The 18,768-nt window shown below is 36.8% G+C and overlaps 1 protein-coding gene across 2 annotated transcripts in view; it reads left to right on the forward strand.

Annotated features, from left to right (window-relative positions):
* Nucleotides 1–18,768, forward strand: part of MAGI2 (membrane associated guanylate kinase, WW and PDZ domain containing 2) — a 1,197,465-nt gene that overhangs the window by 651,019 nt on the left and 527,678 nt on the right. For both annotated transcript variants that reach the window (XM_054725983.1, XM_054725982.1), the window contains exon 3: nt 13,652–13,771. In XM_054725983.1, coding sequence (XP_054581958.1) covers nt 13,652–13,771 — 120 coding nt within the window. The remainder of the gene's footprint in view (nt 1–13,651; nt 13,772–18,768) is intronic.

The following is an 18,768-nucleotide window of genomic DNA, read 5'->3' on the forward strand; positions in this document are numbered from 1 at the left end:
GCTTTAATTATGTCAAGAAATTTGTTCATTTAATCTAAGTTGTCAATTTTATTGGCATAAATGTGTCAATACTATGCCATTGATAAGATTTTAATATCTGTTAAATCTGTAGTGATTTCACTTCTTTCATTTCTAATGTTGGTAATTTTTGTTTTTTCTTGTTCTTAAGGTCAGTCTGGCTAGCTTTATCAATTTTATTGATCTTCTCCAAGAACCAGCTGTTGGTTTTATTGTTTCTTTATTACTTAATCTTTATTTTATTGTCTATTACTCTGATCTTTATTATTCCCTTTCTTGTGCTTTGGGTTTAATTTGAAAGAGGTCATGGAGAGGATATGATCACCTGTTGACCTGCAATCCTTACTTGGAGGCTCCTCTCCTCCTCCCCCCCTCACCTACTCTTGTAATGTATGTTCTGCCCACTGTTCCCACAGGAGGAGCATTTACAAGGATGCTCCCTTGAGCCAGCAGTGTGTTGTTAAGACCATCTGGATGGCATATGTAACCTAACCCCGATAAGGCCTCTATATAAATGTATAAGATTATGGCTGGCAGGCATGGAGATCTACTTATCTTGGGACCACCCAACATAAGCCTCATATGTAAATTTACTTGATTATTAAATCTGCCACCTACCAATCCAGAGTGGTCTGCCTCTTTCTTCCATCTCTCCTTGTCCTCTGTGTAGGGGACCAGTTTGCAAACTAACATTTGCTCTTCTTTTTCTAGTTCCAGATTTGAGACCTTTTTAATGTTCTAATATAGATATATTGAATTATAACTTTCTAATTATTGATTTATTACCATCTTACATTTTGTTATACTGTGTGTTCATTTTTACTTAGTTAAAAATAATTTCTAATTACCTTTTTGATTTTTTTTTTTTACCTATGGGCTATATGGCAATGTGTTGTTTAGCTTCAATACATTTGGGACTTTTCAAGATTTCTTTCTTTTATTGGTCACTAATTTAATTTTATTGTGGTCAGAAAACAAATTTTTTTGTTTCTTCCATACTAAAGTATTAAAACTTGTATTATGATCCAGATATGGCCTATCTGGGTAAATTTTCTTTATTTATTTCTTTATTATTATTATTTTTTAATTCTTACTCGAGGACATTTTTCCATTGATTTTTTGAGAGAGTGGAAGAGAGAGGGAAAGACAGAGGAAAATATCAATGTGAGAGAAACACATCAATTGGTTGCCTCCTGCAGGAGCTCAGACCAGGGCCTGGGCCAGGAGGAGCTCGCAACCAAGCTATATGCCCTTGACCGGAATCAAACCTGGGACCCTTCGATCGGCAGGCCGACACTCTATCCACTAAGCCAAATTGGCTAGGGTGGTAAATTTTCTATATGCACTTAAAAAATGTATGTCATGCTGCAGTAGAGTGGAGTATTCCATAAATGTCAGGTTAAGTTGGTAGATAGTATTGTTCAAGTTCACATCCTTACTAATTTTCTTTCTACTTATTTTATCAATTATTGAAAGTGGAGTATTGCAATCTCTGAGTATAATTGTGCAATTGTCAGCTTCTCTTTGAAGTTCTATGTTTTCTGTTGAATGCATTTTAAGATTTGTATGTCCTCTTGATAAATTGACATCTTTATCATTATGAAATGACCCTCTATTTCTTAATATTCTTTGCTCTGAAGTCTACTTTTTCTGATGTTATTATAGCATGCCAGCTTTCATTTCATCTTAGTGTGGCATATTTTTTTCTGTTCTTTCAATTTTACCTTACTTTTGTTGTTGTATTTGAAATGCATTACTTATACTATAAGGCTTATAGCATCAAGTTAGGACTTGATTTTTATTCTAATCTGGTGATCTTTGTCTTTTAATTGCATGTGCATTTTAGAGGTTGCTTTAAGATTTATATTCTACGCCTTAAACTTACCATGTCAGCCATGAAGTAATATGCCACTTCACATACATTATCAGAAGTTTACCATAGTCCACTTCCATTCCCCTCCCCAGCCTTTGTGCTATTGTCATTCATTTTAATTCACTGTATGTTAAAAATCTTATTATATATTATTGTATTTGCTTTAAACTATCACTTATCTTTCTAAGATATTTAAAAATATATTTTGTATTTATCATTTTCAGTACCATTTTGAAATAATTAGTATACAGGTGGCTGCAGTTGTATGTATCTTCATAACTTGATGCCTCCCAATGATAGACTAATTTAAAAAAATTAAAATTTTTTTTCTTTCTAGAAGCCAGTGTAGGCACCAAATAAATATTTGTTGACATGTCTAGAAGTCACATTTAAAAAAATATATACATATATATATATGTATATATATACTAGTATATATATATTTTTTATTGATTTCAGAGAGAAAAGGAGAGAGAGAGAGAGAGAGAGAAAACATCAATGATGAGAGAGAATCATTGATTGGCTGCCTCCCTCATGCCCCCCACTGGGGATCGAGCCCGCAACCTGGACATGTGCCCTTACCAGGAATCGAACCATGACCTTATAGACTTCATAGGTTGACATTCAACCACTGAGCCATGCCAGTCGGGCTAGAATTCACATTTCTATAATGTGATTTGTAAAAGGCAAACATGATCTGAATATTTAAAACTTCATCTAATTCTTAATATTTTGTAATTTCTCTATTGTGAGGAGTTTACTGCTGCTCGTAGCTCTATTATGTTTCCTTTAAAATATCTGTAGGGTCACAGATTTACAAGCTTGGGCTTTTCATTGCAAAACTGTCTCTCCTTTGTGTTTACCTGCTATGTTCTTTATAGTCCTGAGTTATGCTCCTGGATATCTCTATCCTAACTCAGAAACAGTTTAGATGATGGCTGAGATCTCACTGCTTCTCCATAGGATATTGGACTCCTAGTTTTATTATTCTCTTAGGGCAGACAACAGAATCTATATAGGGCAGTTCATGGGTGAGAGTGGAGTGCCCTATTACATAGGGGCCTGGCCTCTGCAGCCAGACTAACTGGGTTTGAATCCTGACTTTTGCCACTTACCAGTCCTGTGATTTGGGCAAGTTATTCAAGCTGTAAAATGAGTAGAATGCTACCCACCTTATGAAACTATTAAAATAAGTAGAAGAACTAATGCAGGAGTAAAAGAGTAAAGTGCATAATACAGTGCCTCACACAAGGTTAGAACTGAATTATTTTTAATGCTTATTAATATTAGTATTTACACAAGGAAACGTCTCATATAATACTTGGCTATATTCATCAGCCACATCTTTTTCTTTTCTTTCCTTTTCTTTGGTTATTGCTTTGTTTATAATAATTCAGCAGAAGTCTAGATTTTTTTTTGTAATAAAGAACACCATCATTTGATTTACATATTTGATGACATGTAAAATGCATTTGAAATCTATCTGGCATCTAGTGGGTACCCATTAATACCATTTCCCAACTTCCTTTCTTTTTTTCTTTCCTCTGTGATCATTTGACATCTGTATACAGTACTTGAGGACTTAAATGGGTACAAGTTGGTCACTAAGTAGATGATTTGTGCCTTATAATATGACAGGCATTTCAGTATTTTGAAATTCTTAAATAGTTAGCTGCCTTCTTACCTTCATCTGAACTTTCTATTATTCTGTAACTTCTGTATTCTATGATCTACCTTGGGCATTTCAGAATATATAATGCCATAGAGACATATGGTGATACTGAAATTTAATGTCATTGAAAGATTCTAATAGAGATAAAATGATAAAGTTATGATCCACTAAATCTTCTATGCAAGGAAGGTCAAAGAGTAGAGTGTCTCTGCATTGCTCAGAGGGCTGGTGGTATCTGTGCGGTTTAGTTCTGGCCCAGGTGAAGTTTACATGAGGAGAATATAAAAGCTTCTAAATATCTATTGTGTTTATAAAAAGGAACTAATCTTTCCTTCTTTTAATCCAGTATGTAATCTTGAAACATTATCTGTTAATGAGTCAAAACCTCTTTCTATTAATCCTATAGAGTGTCAGATATAGAATATACCTAAATTAAATATGAAGAATTAAAATCAAATGTTTAAAATGGAATTAATTGGTAACAAAAGGGGAATTCATCTTATTTTCTCTTTAAAAAGTTAGGAAATTAATAGTCAACTCCAGAACCCTGAGATTTTGGTTTTCTACCCTATTTTATCAGTAAAAGTGCAGTGTTCCTTTATCTTGGAGTTGGGTTTATTAGATGCTGTGACAATGGATAAAAAAGCCAGTAATATAGCTATCTAGGAATCTGGTTTTACTTGGGTGAGTCATTTTATCTAGTCATGTCCATGAGCAGTAGATTATTCTGGAATGTGAATTTTTAGGAATGTACACAGCTAACATTTTCTTAACAATCCCATAGGTAGAGGAATGGATAAGATTTAGGTTACTAATTCGTTGTCTCCAAAGTAGTGATGATTCAGATGCTATATAGCAATTGTGAATTCAATCACTTTGTCTTTGCTTTCTTCAGTGTGTGGATGCTTGGTGTCAGTGGTCAACAATGTCTTGGTTCTGTCGATAATTATGGTTATTTAGTGGAGGCCTTAAAATTGAAAATGTGTATCCATGTGTAAACTTCAAAAATGATCACCCCAAACATTGCCTATCTTTCTTACTCAGTATCATGGCTTCTGAATTCAAGCCATAAAGGATGATAAAATAAACTGACTTGCGAATGACATTTCTCACCTATATACCTTGTTTTGCTAGTGTTTGCACCAGGGACATAATTGTGCAAGTGAAATCATGCAGTTGATGAAAAGATATGTTTGTCTAAATAATTTGTTCCAACAGAGACCATTATTTTACAACTAGAGGCCCGGTGCACGAAATTCGTGCATGGGGTGGGGAGGGGCGGGGTCCCTCAGCCCAGCCTGCACCCTCTCCAATCTGGGACCCCTCTAGGGATGTCTGACTGCCCATTTAGGCCCGATCCTGGTGGAATTGGGCCTAAACGGGCAGTCGGACATCTCTCTCACAATCCAGGACTGCTGGCTCCCAACTGCTTGCCTGCCTGCCTTCCTGATTGCCCCTAACCACTTCTGCATGCCAGCCTGATCACCCCCTAACAGCTCCCCTGCCAGCCTGATTGATGCCTAACTGCTCCCCTGCCAGCGTGTTTGCCTCTAACTGCCCTCCCCTGGAGGCCTGGTCACCCCTAACTGCCCTCCCCTGCAGGCCTGGTCATCCCCAACTGCCCTTCCCTGCAGGCCCAGTCACCCAAACTTCCCTCCTCTGCTAGCCCAGTCACCCCCAACTTCCCTCCTCTGCCAGCCTGGTCCCTCCCAACTGTCCTCCCCTGCTGACCATCTTGTGGTGGCCATCTTGTGTCCACATGAGGGCAGGATCTTTGACCACATGGGGGCAGCCATCTTGTGTGTTGGAGTGATGGTCAATCTGCATATTACTCTTTTATTAGATAGGATAGAGGCCTGGTGCATGGGAGGGGTCCAGCTGGTTTGCCCTGAAGCGTGTCCCGGATCAGGGTGGGGATTCCCTTGGGGTGTGGGGAGGCCTGGGCGAGGGGCCTGTGGTGGTTTGCAGGCTGGCCACACCCACTGGCGACTCAAGTGGAGGCCCTGGTATCTGGGATTTATTTATCTTCTACAATTGAAACTTTATAGCCTGGAGCAGAGCCAAGCCTTCTGCTTGCTCCGTGGCGGCAGCCATTTCTGTTGGAATTTATGTATCTTCTATAATTGAAACTTTGTAGCCTGGAGCGGAGGCCTAGGCCAGCCAGGGCTGCAGAAGCTTTGCTTCCTCCATTGCTGGGGGCAACCCTAGCCTCCTGCTCTTCCAGCTCCGTGGCTGCCGCCATTTCTGTTGGAATTTATTTACCTTCTATAATTGAAACTTTGTACCTTTGAGTGGAGGCCTGGGCAGGCCAGGGTGTGTGGAAAGCTTGGCTTCCTCCATCACTGGGGGCAACTCTAGCCTCCAGCTCTTTCCAGCTCCATGGCTGTCACCATTTCTGTTTGGATTTAAGTATCTTCTATAATTGAAACTTTGTAGCATTGAGTGGAGGCCTAGGCCAGCAAGGGCAGGGGGAAAGCTTGGCTTCCTCCATTGCTGGGGAAACCCAAGCCTCCCTCCTGCTCTCTGTGGCTGCAGCCATCTTGGTTGGGTTTATTTGCATATTAGCTCCTGATTGGCTGGTGGGTGTGGCTTTTGGGCATGGCTTGTTGGTGTAGCGGAGGTATGGTCAATTTGCATATTACTCTTTTATTAGATAGGATGCATGCTGCCCATCCCATGATTTAGTCTGATTAGAATAGTTGTAAACAAACTATAATTTAACATTTAACAATCAGATACCTTAACAGAGGGAAATAACAAGACTCTATTTTTTCTTTCTTGTTAGAGATACACAGATTTTTTATTTGTACCTTTTAGTTTTTGTATTCACTATAGTTTTTTCCCCTCAATGTAAGAGATCTTCTGCATTAGACACTTGGGTTGTCTTGCCATATTATCACTTATCACTCCTGGCCAAGCTATATCAAAGCCTTCCATGTCTTTCAGAATATAAGTCATATTGTTGTACACATAGGACCAGGATAGTTTGAATTACTTCAAATAATAAGGAAAATTCTTTTTAAGCAAGCATACATGGAGATCAGTCCATTATTTTCCAAATTCAATTAACTTCTAAAAGAATGATGAAAAAGCAGTGTGGTACGGAACTGAGTGCTGTGGTGATACAATTTATCTCTCATCACTCTGTTCACCTATATACCTGCAATGGAAGAATGGATTGTTTCCTCTGAACCCAGCACATAACAATAGATTATTTTAGGACCAATGTCAAGATCACGAACTACATGCTTTATGAGTTGTTTTGATTAAGTGAATGATGAAACTTAGCACTACTTTTAGTTTGGGTTTCCAGAGATGTGATTGAGGTTAGAGCACTGGTTCTCAAATTATTGTCCCCGGGCTAGCAGCATTAACATCACTTGGGAACTTGTTAGAAAAGCAAATTCTCAGGCCCCTCCCAAGAATTATTGAACAGGAACTCTGGGTGTGACACTCAGCAAACAAAACCTCCATGTGATTTTGGTGCATCCTACCTTTTCAGAATCACTCCTTTGGGTATGATGCTGCCTCAATCCAAACTGTTAAGATGTGAAAGAGTAATTGGTGCCATATGGGATATTAGTCTGAACTTTTATATACAGAGACAGTCAAGAAGAGGTTTTGTCCTTCAAAAACTTCTCTGTGTCTGAAAGATGCATAACATTATTAGTATATGTCAGCAATTTTCAATCTTTTTCATCTCATGGCACATATAAACTAATGACTAAAATTCTGTGGCACACCAAAAAAATGTTATAATTATAAATGTTGTAATGTTTGCTTATCTGACAAAAAATAGGTATAATTTTGATTCATGCACACCAGATGGCTACTGTTGTATTGGCTGTTGTCATTTTTTAAAAAATATATTTGTATTGATTTCAGAGAGGAAGGGAGAGGGAGAGAGAGATAGAAACATCAATAATGAGAGAGAATCATTGATCGGCTGCCTCCTGCACACCCTCTACTGGGGATCTGGCTCGAAACCCAGGCATGTACCCTTGAGCAGAATCAAATCAGGACCCTTCAGTCCTAAGGCCAATGCTCTATCCACTGAGCCAAACCAGCTAGGGCTGTTGTCATTTTTTTATTTGACAATCTAAGGGAAAAGAGATCAGTGCCCCTGACTAAATAGGTATTACACATTTTAAAATTTTTGTGGTATACCAGTTAAAAATCACTGGTATGTCAATGTAACTTTAAACAATAAGTGACAGAACACTCTTTTAGTGAATAAGAGAGTTTTTCAGTACTTACTGAGGTTTAGAGCAATACACTGTTAAGATAATAAGTCACACCCTGACCCTTGTGGTTCAGTTGGTTGAAGTGTTATCTGGTAAATCTCAAGGTCTCTGGTTTGACTTGTGTGCAGGGCATGCACCCAGGTTGCGAGTTAAATCTCTGGTAGGGAGGCAACCATCCATGTCTGTCTATCTGTCTGCCTGTCTGTCTCTCTCTCTCCCCCTCCCTTTCTCTCTCTCTAAAATTAATGAAAACATTTAAAAAAGAAAATAAGTCAAAGTCACTACTGGTATTTTACAAATGTATATGTAAAATCGTAAGTGTTTTATAAAATCTACATAATGTTTTATTGTGGCAAGAAATAATTCTTTATACAGAATAGGTGATTAATTGAATCAAATTTGAAGTTTTCTTTTCTGACCTTAACCCAATCCACCCCATCAGATGATAAGAAATCTATAAACTCAGATTGCTTTATAATCTATCATATAGGATTCAATAGCCCAAACTGTATTATTTGCTTTGCTTGCTTTAGCTCTGCATATAAAGTTATATTTCTGGATTTTATATGATTGAAAATGAATGTGATAAAACTCAAGGCTTAGGCTGATTATGTAAATATTGATTGGAGGCTTTGGCCAAGGAGTCTCCTGACTGTTTTTATTTGAAGTACACACAAGAATCCGGTGATGATCACACTTGCTAATGAGTAAGTGACAAACTAAAGAAGTGTCTTCAGAAATCTACGAGTAAGTTAATTAAAGGTCGAATCCAGAGGAAGTCACTGTAGCTGTCAAGATGTATTTCCTCCAGCTTGCAGCTGAGAAACAGCAGGAATAAAGAGAGAATATATTCAGAAACATGCACAGGAAAAGAATGCAGTTTCTCAGATTTTTAAACAATGACCCATCTGCTTGGAACACATTGACTATTAACAAGCACTTCCCACTCCATTACTTTAGCAAATATGTGCTGGGTGCCTGCAAAGCAGTGGGCACTGTAGAACTGTCAGCACATCAACACAGATGAGAATAGATGGCTGCACTGACCATCACTTTCCTGTAAGTCAGCGACTGCTTTTATTGTTAAGATTAGGAAATATTAGAAGGCCCAGGGAAAATGTGCTTAGAATTACATTTACCACAAACATCTTTCTAAGGTAATAGAGGCAATGTTCCTTCATTTAAAAAAAAATAGTAGAATAAAAAATTTCATAGGCATCCTCGGCTGCCATGGTAACAAAATGACAAATGGCCTTCATGTGCTTTCACGATGTATCAGTAATAAGCTAACCATTTGGGAGCAAATTCATTCTCTCCAGATTTGTCTTTTGAGCAGAAATACTGTATGTTTTTATTAACTCATGAAGGAGGTGCTATTCATGCACTACTTAATGTAACAATTATTAAATAAGTTTGGTTTTTTAAAGAAATGAAGCAAGTGGAGATAAAGCAAAGACTCGATTTAGTAGCATTTCCTCTATTTCTGCTCTATTAAGTTTTCCTTTAGAAGAGTGGTCCAGAAGACATAAAGAATGAAGTACATAAACCATAATTTGAATAATAAAATTTATTGGACTTTTCTAAACACCATTTAGGAAAGTCTCAGCCAAATTTAAAAGGACAATAAAAGGTGAGCTTCAACTTTAGCTGTTGATGAATCCTCGTATTTCCTCTTTTATCCTCTCTAGCTTCCACTCTATTCCTAATGCTGGATGATTACTTGTTATTACTGTTGAGTCTTACTTTACAGTCACTTCCCTATTCATAATCTTTTGAATTGGGAAAGTAACTATACTTATTTTAGCATAAAACTGAGGTCAGTACCTGCTTCAGGAAATTCAGCTGAACAATTTCTGCAGTCTAGATATTAATTACCTTTAGCTACATATTAACCATTGTGGGCACTTCATTACATTTTAGATTATTTGCCTGATTTTTAGAATCATGTTTCTTTTCAAAGGAATGGTCATAGATCACCAATTGCTTTCTTCTTTAGCCAATTGCCTTTTCTTTCTGGTGCCAGTTGAATTAACACCAACTAATATATTTTTCTTGGACACATAAATCTAAAATAAGCTTTTTGACTTTTGTTGTTGAAGGTCTTGTGTCTTTGGCTAAAATTAATTGACCCAGTAGTCAGGTTTTGTGAGCACTTTCATACTTTTCAAATGATTGCGCAAATGTAAAAACCCAGCCTTGCAACCTAGTCCATAGGCTCTCCTGGTCTTAAGTATTAGTCTAACAAAACACGAAGGACCCTTGTAAGTATAAACCAGGTGTCCCACATATTAGTATGTAATTCAAGGGAAAACATTTATATCTCAACTTATATTTCTTTACACCCAGACAATAAAAGGGGTACTCTGTGTCTTTGATCATAATTTTTTTTATTTTTAAGAAGTGTTAGCCTAAATGGAAATGAATTCATTTAAAACTTTGATTATAATAGATTTCAAAGTTATTGTATTATTAGTACTAGTGCTATCAACAATGTTATTGTATTATTATTAGTAGTGCTATTAATATTATTAAAGAGGAATGAAGCAACAGGAGATAAAGCCATAGTGTTCATGTTTTTACTTTTCATAAAAACATTTCAGATATATTTTTTACCTCATTGCATGATAAGAAAGCTGGTGATCAACTAAATTCGTGACCACATACTTAAAATGTTCAAACAAAAAGAATGCAGATGTTCTGAATTTTAATTCTAAGAATCTTTCTGCTGCACCTTCTTCCTTTAAAAATGGGGGGTTGTGTGCAGGTAAAACAAAAGAATCAACTAGAAGAGTTGAAAGTGTCTCTGGATAAAAAGAAAAGTGTGTGTGTGTGTGTGTGTGTATGTGTGTGTGTGTGTGTGTGTGTGTGTGTGTGTGTGTGTAAGCTTGTAATTTAGTTTTAATAATTAAGCTTGTAGAATTGTAGAATCTTTTAAATATCTGAATATGTAACTTTGATGAAAAAGAAAAATTAGCCCTGGCTGGTGTGCACAGTGGTTAGAGCACTGGCCCCAAGCACAGAATTGAGGGTTCAATTCCTGGTCAAAGGCACATGCCTAGGTTGTAGGTTTGATCCCCACCTGGGTTGGAGCAGGTGTGGGTAGCAACCAATCGACATGTCTCTCTCACATTGATGTTTCTCTCTCTCTCTCTCTCTCTCCCTCCCTCCGCCCCCTTTTCCACTCTCTCTAAAAATCAATGGAAAAAAATCTCCTCAGGTGAGGATTAAGAAAAAAATTTAAACTTTGAAATGAGAAGGGATTTGTTTTAGCAAGATGGGTGAATGTTTCCAATTAAGGGTGAGATAATGAAGATAATAGAGGCAAATTTTAGGAAAATTTAGGAAATTTGATTTCAGATTATATTCTACTCTACCAAAAAGAAAATGAACTATTATCTCCTGCTGAAAGTTGAAGAAGTTGAGTATTAGAAAACCAATGGCATTGTGACACAGAAGGAAGAAGACGTACAAAAGGATTAGTAGAATCAGACTGACAGTAGATAATCTGAATTTGTAGGTTACATGTCAGTGAAAGTTTATGGTTTTCTGTAACAACTACAGTCTATGAATGAAATAGCTAATAAACATGGGGGCTTATTAAGAGTCTGGAAATGGCGAAGGTGAACTAATAGAAAGAAGAGATTCCAGGTTGTTCTCAGTCCCTTAGTAGTTAGAGAGGCAAAGGAGGCCAACTTTGGGGAATATCTGGAGAGTTTAAGAGACTGGAGGTTTTAAATAGAAAGAAGAACAAAATGAGAAAAGAGGATGGAAGATGGATATTAAAGCGAATAATTGCAGCACTTGAGATTATAGTGTAGACGTTCTTCAAGCAATAATGAAATAGGTCAATAGGCGGCCAACATCAAGCAGGTCAACAGTCACAGGTGACACTGATGCAACCACTGGGAGTCCATCTCCAATGCAAGAACTCAGTCATGTGGCCTGGAGGTACAAAGGAAAGATGGAAAACCACCCAGTGAGCCACAGTACTGATGGTCCTCCCAGAAAGAGCACAACCACTAATGTGTTCCCTGGGATTTAGCGCCGGGAGTAACTCCAGTCAAGTCAGCAGGCCTGGAAACTGCCCCCAAGCATGTGGCCCTGTGCTCACATTGTGCTGGGAAAGCGTTATGGCACGGCAAGAAGTTAATTAATCAAAGCACGCAGCTTCTGAAATACGCAGATAAATTAGGAAGGAAAATTGAAACTTTGCTATGTGATTTTTCTTAATGATTAGAGTGTGTTCTAAATAAAGAGAAAAACAAATTGATTGCCCAAAACCACGATAAGCGCTTTTAATTCACAAGGGTTAAGCGCATAAAAGTCAGGATATTAAAAGTGAAGGTTCTCATAGAAACATTAATTTGACAACATTATGCATACTCAGTGTGGGAGGTTTATATTTAATAGCATAAAAACAGTGGGAAATGTTGCAAAATGTGACTCGGTTAAACAAATTAAACAAATTCAGGGGAAAGTCATTAAACATGATTATGGAAAAAAGAAAACGCCTTCAAATCTTTAAAAACCAGTTTTCAATGGGAATTATTAATTTTTACCATGAATCAATTTTCCTTAGCACATTGCATATTCTGACATTAGTCAATGCCTCTCAACTGCAGTTCAGATTTGATTCTAACAGAGCAAAAGGAGAACTTACTGGCTATTTTCATGGTTTAGTTTAGTTGATAAAGGTTTCGGAGAGTGGAACTAAAAATTAAGGGTCTGAAATGCTTTTTGTTTAGTATACAGAGAATATGGCAGAGATTTTAGTAAAATACTGCCAATGTACTATTACCTTGCTTATATATTTGCCTTCTGCATATTTTTCTCAGGTATGTGTTATGCAAATCCCAGTCTGACCATGCGAAATGTCTTATGTAGGTGGCATAGAAAAAGAAAAGAAGAAGCTTGGGGAATGTTTAAGGAAGGAAGTGTGCCAGGAAACAAACCCACATCCTTTACTATGTCTGCATTTGGTTCCTGCCTCTTGAACTGGACAGCAGGTCTGGAAGCCGGTGTTCTCCGGTGCAGCTGTCCTGAGCCACAGGCTGTCCGTCCTGTCAGGCTGGCCACATAACTCCATTCACTTTATCGGTGACGCAGAGACAGGAGTATTGGACCCATGTAGTAACCTCTGGGAGCAGGTCACCTCTCAATGCAGTCAGAATTAAAGGCAATAATGAAGGAAGGAAGGAAAGAAGAAAAGGAAGGAAGGCGGGAAATTGTGTTATGAGCATTAAAACACTAACCTGATTCTAATTATGACTCAATTCTAGTTATTATTTAATTATTTGTTTTTAAGTAACAACGATTTTGTGATTCTTTAGATCACATATAAGTTATGTGGTGCAAAATGAACAAGAGAAAACAGTCCCATTTCCTGAAAAATTGACATTTTGCTAACATTTCTGTTTTCTGTTGTATTTTATGTCATAGCAAAGCAGTTTACAGAACAATGGAGGTCCATTCATGGAAATGAGATATGTAAATTCCAGAGCTAGCAGGCTCCTGGCCCAGCATTCAAACCACCTCTTCAAAAAAAAAAAAAAAAACAACAAAAAAAACACAATGGTCTGCATTTTTTTCACTGAAAAATCCTTGCAGCCACATTTCAAGGCAATGGACTCTTTATACATGTGATGAAGAAAAATGCTTTGTCTATTTACTTTCATCTTTAACCCCTGATCTTTTCTGTTTTCAAACAAACAGAAGGACACATGCAAATTGCGAACTAGCAGGATGTACAAACAAGTGTTATTGAATATTCAGAAGTACGCTGGTATTTCTAAAGTTCAACAATACACCACTTAAAGTCTTTCATTTTTAATTTTCCTTGTTCAGGCACTACAAGGCCACATAAGGAGGGTGAGGTCCCCGGAGTGGACTATATCTTCATCACGGTTGAAGACTTTATGGAATTAGAGAAAAGCGGTGCTCTCCTAGAAAGTGGGACTTACGAAGGTAAGCACAACTCTCCTGCTATCTCTGTTCCTTGTTGCAACAGTTTTTCCTCTCAAATTCACTAAAATATCAGGTTACCAATGTGCTACTCTTGTGGGACTGAAAGCTTTAATAAGGTCATTTTAGAAATCTATTTCCTAAAGGAAGGCTAAAATACACCTGAATTAATTCTACTCTTAAGATGCCAAGAGATATGTATATGTATACGTATATGTGTGTGGTTTCCTCCTGAGGCTACGCTGTGATCTTGCAGATAAATTATCTTCATATCTAAGTAGCAACTAAAAAAGCACAGGGCTTGGGTTCAAGTCCTGTCATGATCGCTCCAGTTTTCTCCAGTTACTTCACTTTACTGGTCTTCACTTCCCTCCCATGCAGAATGATGGAGTGGGGCAATATGATCCTGTGGATCCACTCCAAAGCTCTAGCACAATCGCAGGTCCCCTTGTGTAGCTGAGTCAAACATGAACAACATATGAAAATGAAACCTTGAATGTGGGAAGTAGGTTTCCATGGAAAGAGCACTGTAACATGAGCCACAATCTGCCTTATTATTTACCCACTATGGAATTATGTAACCTAGGTAGTATCTCCGGCCCTCAGTAGTCTTAGATGTAAAAGGGGAACGATGGAATTGAAACATACAAATAAATAACACGTAACAAATGTATACATTTAAGCAACACCTGCATGCATGTAGTTTATCTCTAATGAAATTATGTGTCTGTGTATGTATAATGAGATTTTAAAATAATAATAAAAAAACAGTGGAAAAATAATGCTTTCATTCCATCTTTACAGTTCTTATATATATAAATAAATTATATTTATGTGTATTATTAAGTCTAAAGATGAATCTAGTTTACTGGACTGCAATTAATAGAGTGATATTATAAACAAAACTCATAACATGTACACTGCTGCTTAGCCTATAAAATATCTGAGGTATACTGTCAGCAAATAAGCTGAGTTTGTGAATAGTTAGGGTCTCCACTACCTCCTTCATTTACCTGCAGATGTCCGGTAGACTATAGTTATTCAGAAACTCAATATTTTTAAGTTGCTAAAAGTATTAAAACCTCCTTTTTCTTTTTTACTTCACACTCCTCAGACAATTTAGGCTGAGACATTTAGTTGTTTATTGCCAAATTACATGATATAGGCAAAAATACCAATAGAGAGAAAATGGTTTTATACATGAGTCTTGTTTCTTCTTCAGATTGTCAAAAATAAATGATAGTGGAGACTGATTGAAAATATTTTAAATATTTTAAATAAAGAAGTTGTGTTAATCATATAAGCCTGCCTTAAATTAGGTCTGAAAAATAATGGTCTAACTTATAGAAAATCATTATATGAAGAAGTCAGTAATAAACAGTAAATTTAATCGTGTATTTTCCTGTGGGGTTTGCAACATTATTTAGTGGCATTCATTAGGCTGCATATTTGCAATTTTAATGTATTACATTTAATTACCTTATCTAAATATAATATTTACATAGCAAAGAACTGATGTCTTAACAAACAGAAGCATGCCAAGAGTAGAATGATTAACAATATGACCTTTCCTCTGGTTTTAAAAATAAAAACTGTATTAACTGTATAAAAGGTGAAAATATTAAACCAAATATTCATTTTAAATTCATTCTAATATTCTCATGATGAATTAGATGTCATGAAATTTAATATCAATATATTTAAATGTATAACCTAGCTTAAATTTTAGGTTCCAGTTGAATTTTTGGAGAAATATCCCGAAACCACACAAACATAACCAATTTATGAGCCCCAGAGTGGGTTGTCCTAAATCTTCTTCAGAGTTCTCTTCAGCATTGACAGTACTTTGCTCAGTTTGGTGCCAATTTGAATTACCCCAGTGTGCACAGAGCTGATCATTGAGTAACAAGGCTGAGTTACATACATGACTTTGGGGAATTAATATCATTATTTACACATTATGTACTTGGATAAGTGAAAAGCTCTTTTCTCAGGTCACATAACTATCTGGATGCACACCTAGGGCACATTCTCCAACCTCAGAATCTCCACGTTTTCCTACAATTATAGTTGAGAAACTAGTGGAATTGACATTCTAATAAAAATTACTGCTATTCCTTCAGAATTGATTCTGAGCTCTAGATTCAGGGCTAACTCTTAATGTATTATTTGTCAAGGAAAACTAGGGAATACCTTATCTACTTTGGAGCTCTCAGACTACAAAGAATAACAATTATGTGTTACTCAACTAAACAAATACCCTAGAACTTTTATATTTGTCACCCCTTCATGATATCAATCTCTCATAAGATTTCTTCAATAAAATCCCATTTGTTCTATGTTCTACATTCTTCCTTCTTCAGTGGTAAGGCCATTGCTCCCTTCTCTCTTACTACTGGAATATCATCATGCCTTCTTAGTACTCTTTAAAGCCCTCAAAAAGACAAGAAAATCAACCTGTAATATCTGTGAATCCACCAAAAAAAAAAAAAAAATCAAGAAGGTATTGAATTACTCTAAGCATCAAAGTAACAGACTTGTGAACCATGTGGGGCCCTTAAGACTGATTCCAACCCACAAACAAAAAACAGCAAAGTTGCTAATGCAACTGGAGGTAGGAAGAAATCCCCTGCTTCTTCTTGCCTATAATGCTTGCCAACTTGGAGTATTTCTTTTTGGGAACTGGGCACCCATTCATTTTTCATTAGCAAAGGTGAAGAAAGACATATACAAAATGTCTGGTTAAGTTGCTCATAACTGAGAAAACCATTCTTATGATTTTTCTGTGCTTCACCTCACCATTCAGTTTCAGAACAGAAAACACTCATCAGAAAAGTAGTTATGAAGAAGAATATATTCTTTTAAGCATTTTTCATATGTATACACTTTGTCGCATTGTTGATAATTGTAATTTTAATCTTGGTGAACAGATGTAGCTAAAATGGCATTTGTTCTTTGATTAGAAATCAGATGGACTGTCCTGAATTGCAGTTATCTCTCGTAGAAATTGACTCAAAGTCCTCGCTCCAAAGGAGCCATTCCGTTACTTACCAGAGGCTGCAGGGAAGACGTTAATGTGTGTGAGCTACCATCTACAGTTATGCCACGTGGCCCTAGGCAGAACTTGAGCAGTTTCTTAAAGCCTTTTTCTGCACCACCAACCCCTGACCCAGGCTGAACACTTCATTCCAGCTTGCTATAAAACAGCTGCTGAATGGCCTTGCATGTATACGGCCCAGAGGCCTTGGCTCTGAAGGACCATCAGTTATGGATAAAGAGACTCTTTTCCATAACTTGGATGATCACTTTTCACCTTTTTATATTTAGTCAATTTTAAAAGTAAGTTAATAGAACAAGGCCCAGTGGCAAGCCTGTCATAAACCCAGGTAACATGCACATTATGAACCGTCATGCCAGGAATGAAGTTGTAAACACATGTGAAACACAGATCACAAAGTTCTTTGGATGAATGAGATAATTCATTTGGGATTAAGATCGCATGCAGGTATAAGTGAGACACCAAGAGGTAGCATTAAATGAGTAGGTCTAGTTACCTAAAGGTTAAGTACTCTACCCTGAAGTATGCCTGTCTTGAGGAACTGTCCAAAGTTCTGAATTCCCCAGGGTTTAAATCAGTGAGTCCTGCCTGACATTTCTTCCAATTATCTGAATGCTAATTCATGGTTTCACTGACCACTCGTACCAGTTGTCTGCCTCAACCTGTGTTCTGAATGTTATCATGAACTAACCTCAGGTCCCATGAGTGTGCCTGGACTCTCGTTTCTTTTAATTAATATACTAAGATCATCCACAATCATGTTTCAGAGTAGTACTTCTGTAGTTTTTCTGTTAAGGAAGTTACTAACCCTAAAGTTAAATGTTTCCTTTAAATGGATATAAGCTCACTTGTAACACTGCCCCAACTTTTAAGAGAACCAAATCAAGACCAGCAAGTTATTTTGGCATCTGACAGAAGATAGTGAAAATATCTTAATTGCTGTGGTTTCTCCTACTCATGGACTCTAATATCTATGGACTCCAGCCTACTGCAAACAGCATACCTTAGTGTCATAAACAATTTTATTACAAGAACTGTGAAATTCAAGTTTTTTCATGTCTGTACATAAAAGCGTGCTGTTCTACCTGAAATGGCACATACATTTTTATAAAAATTTAACTATCAATTACAAATGATTTTCTCAAAAAACAAGCCAGATACCCTTATGATGAGAGAAGAGATATAACAAATTTTACAAAAATGTATTTTATTTTAATAACTAAATTTAATATCAGCTTTTTTTCAACATGAACTTGACACATTTATTATTAAAATTTTGAATCTATTCCCAATCAAGTATTGAGTGATAAAGAGATATTCAATCCAAAGAGAAATCATTATTGGTACTATAAATATCCGTGAGGAAAACCATTCTTCTATCAGTCCAAGTTTCTACCCACTGAAATGTAAATAATATTCCTGAAGGGCAGATCAATGCTTCCAGTGATGTTAAAGTTGTTGTCATTGCAGGAAGCCAAAATGAAATAACATTTCCTTTTTTTGCCTTCTCCTTATGCCCTATTAGAAGAGAACATTTTTACTATGTAAGTAATAACCTCCATAACAACAGTAGACTATTGGAGTTTGTAGTTAAAAGGGTCCAGCTGTTACTTTATACCAAGATTGAAACACTTTTTTGTTTGTTTGATACTTGCTTCTTTTTCTTTCTTTTGGCAACATTCTTACTGTGGAAGATTCTAAGCCATGCATTTGAATGTTCATTTTAGGAACACTAACCATTTACACATAAAGCTCACTAAATGTTTATTTTACCAGTAGAGGAACATTTAGTGAAGTTTTACATCCCTTTGAGGTCTTATACTGCCATTTTTGGTAAGTGATTCCATTTGTGTTCAGAACCACTGACAGAGAGTATATGGTTTTTGCATGCTGCGTTGCTCCTGTGAAAGGCACTAGCACTGGAGGTGTCATTGTACATTAA

This window comes from Eptesicus fuscus, chromosome 14 (genome assembly GCF_027574615.1).
Source record: "Eptesicus fuscus isolate TK198812 chromosome 14, DD_ASM_mEF_20220401, whole genome shotgun sequence".
In the NCBI taxonomy this organism is placed as follows: Eukaryota; Metazoa; Chordata; class Mammalia; order Chiroptera; family Vespertilionidae; genus Eptesicus; species Eptesicus fuscus.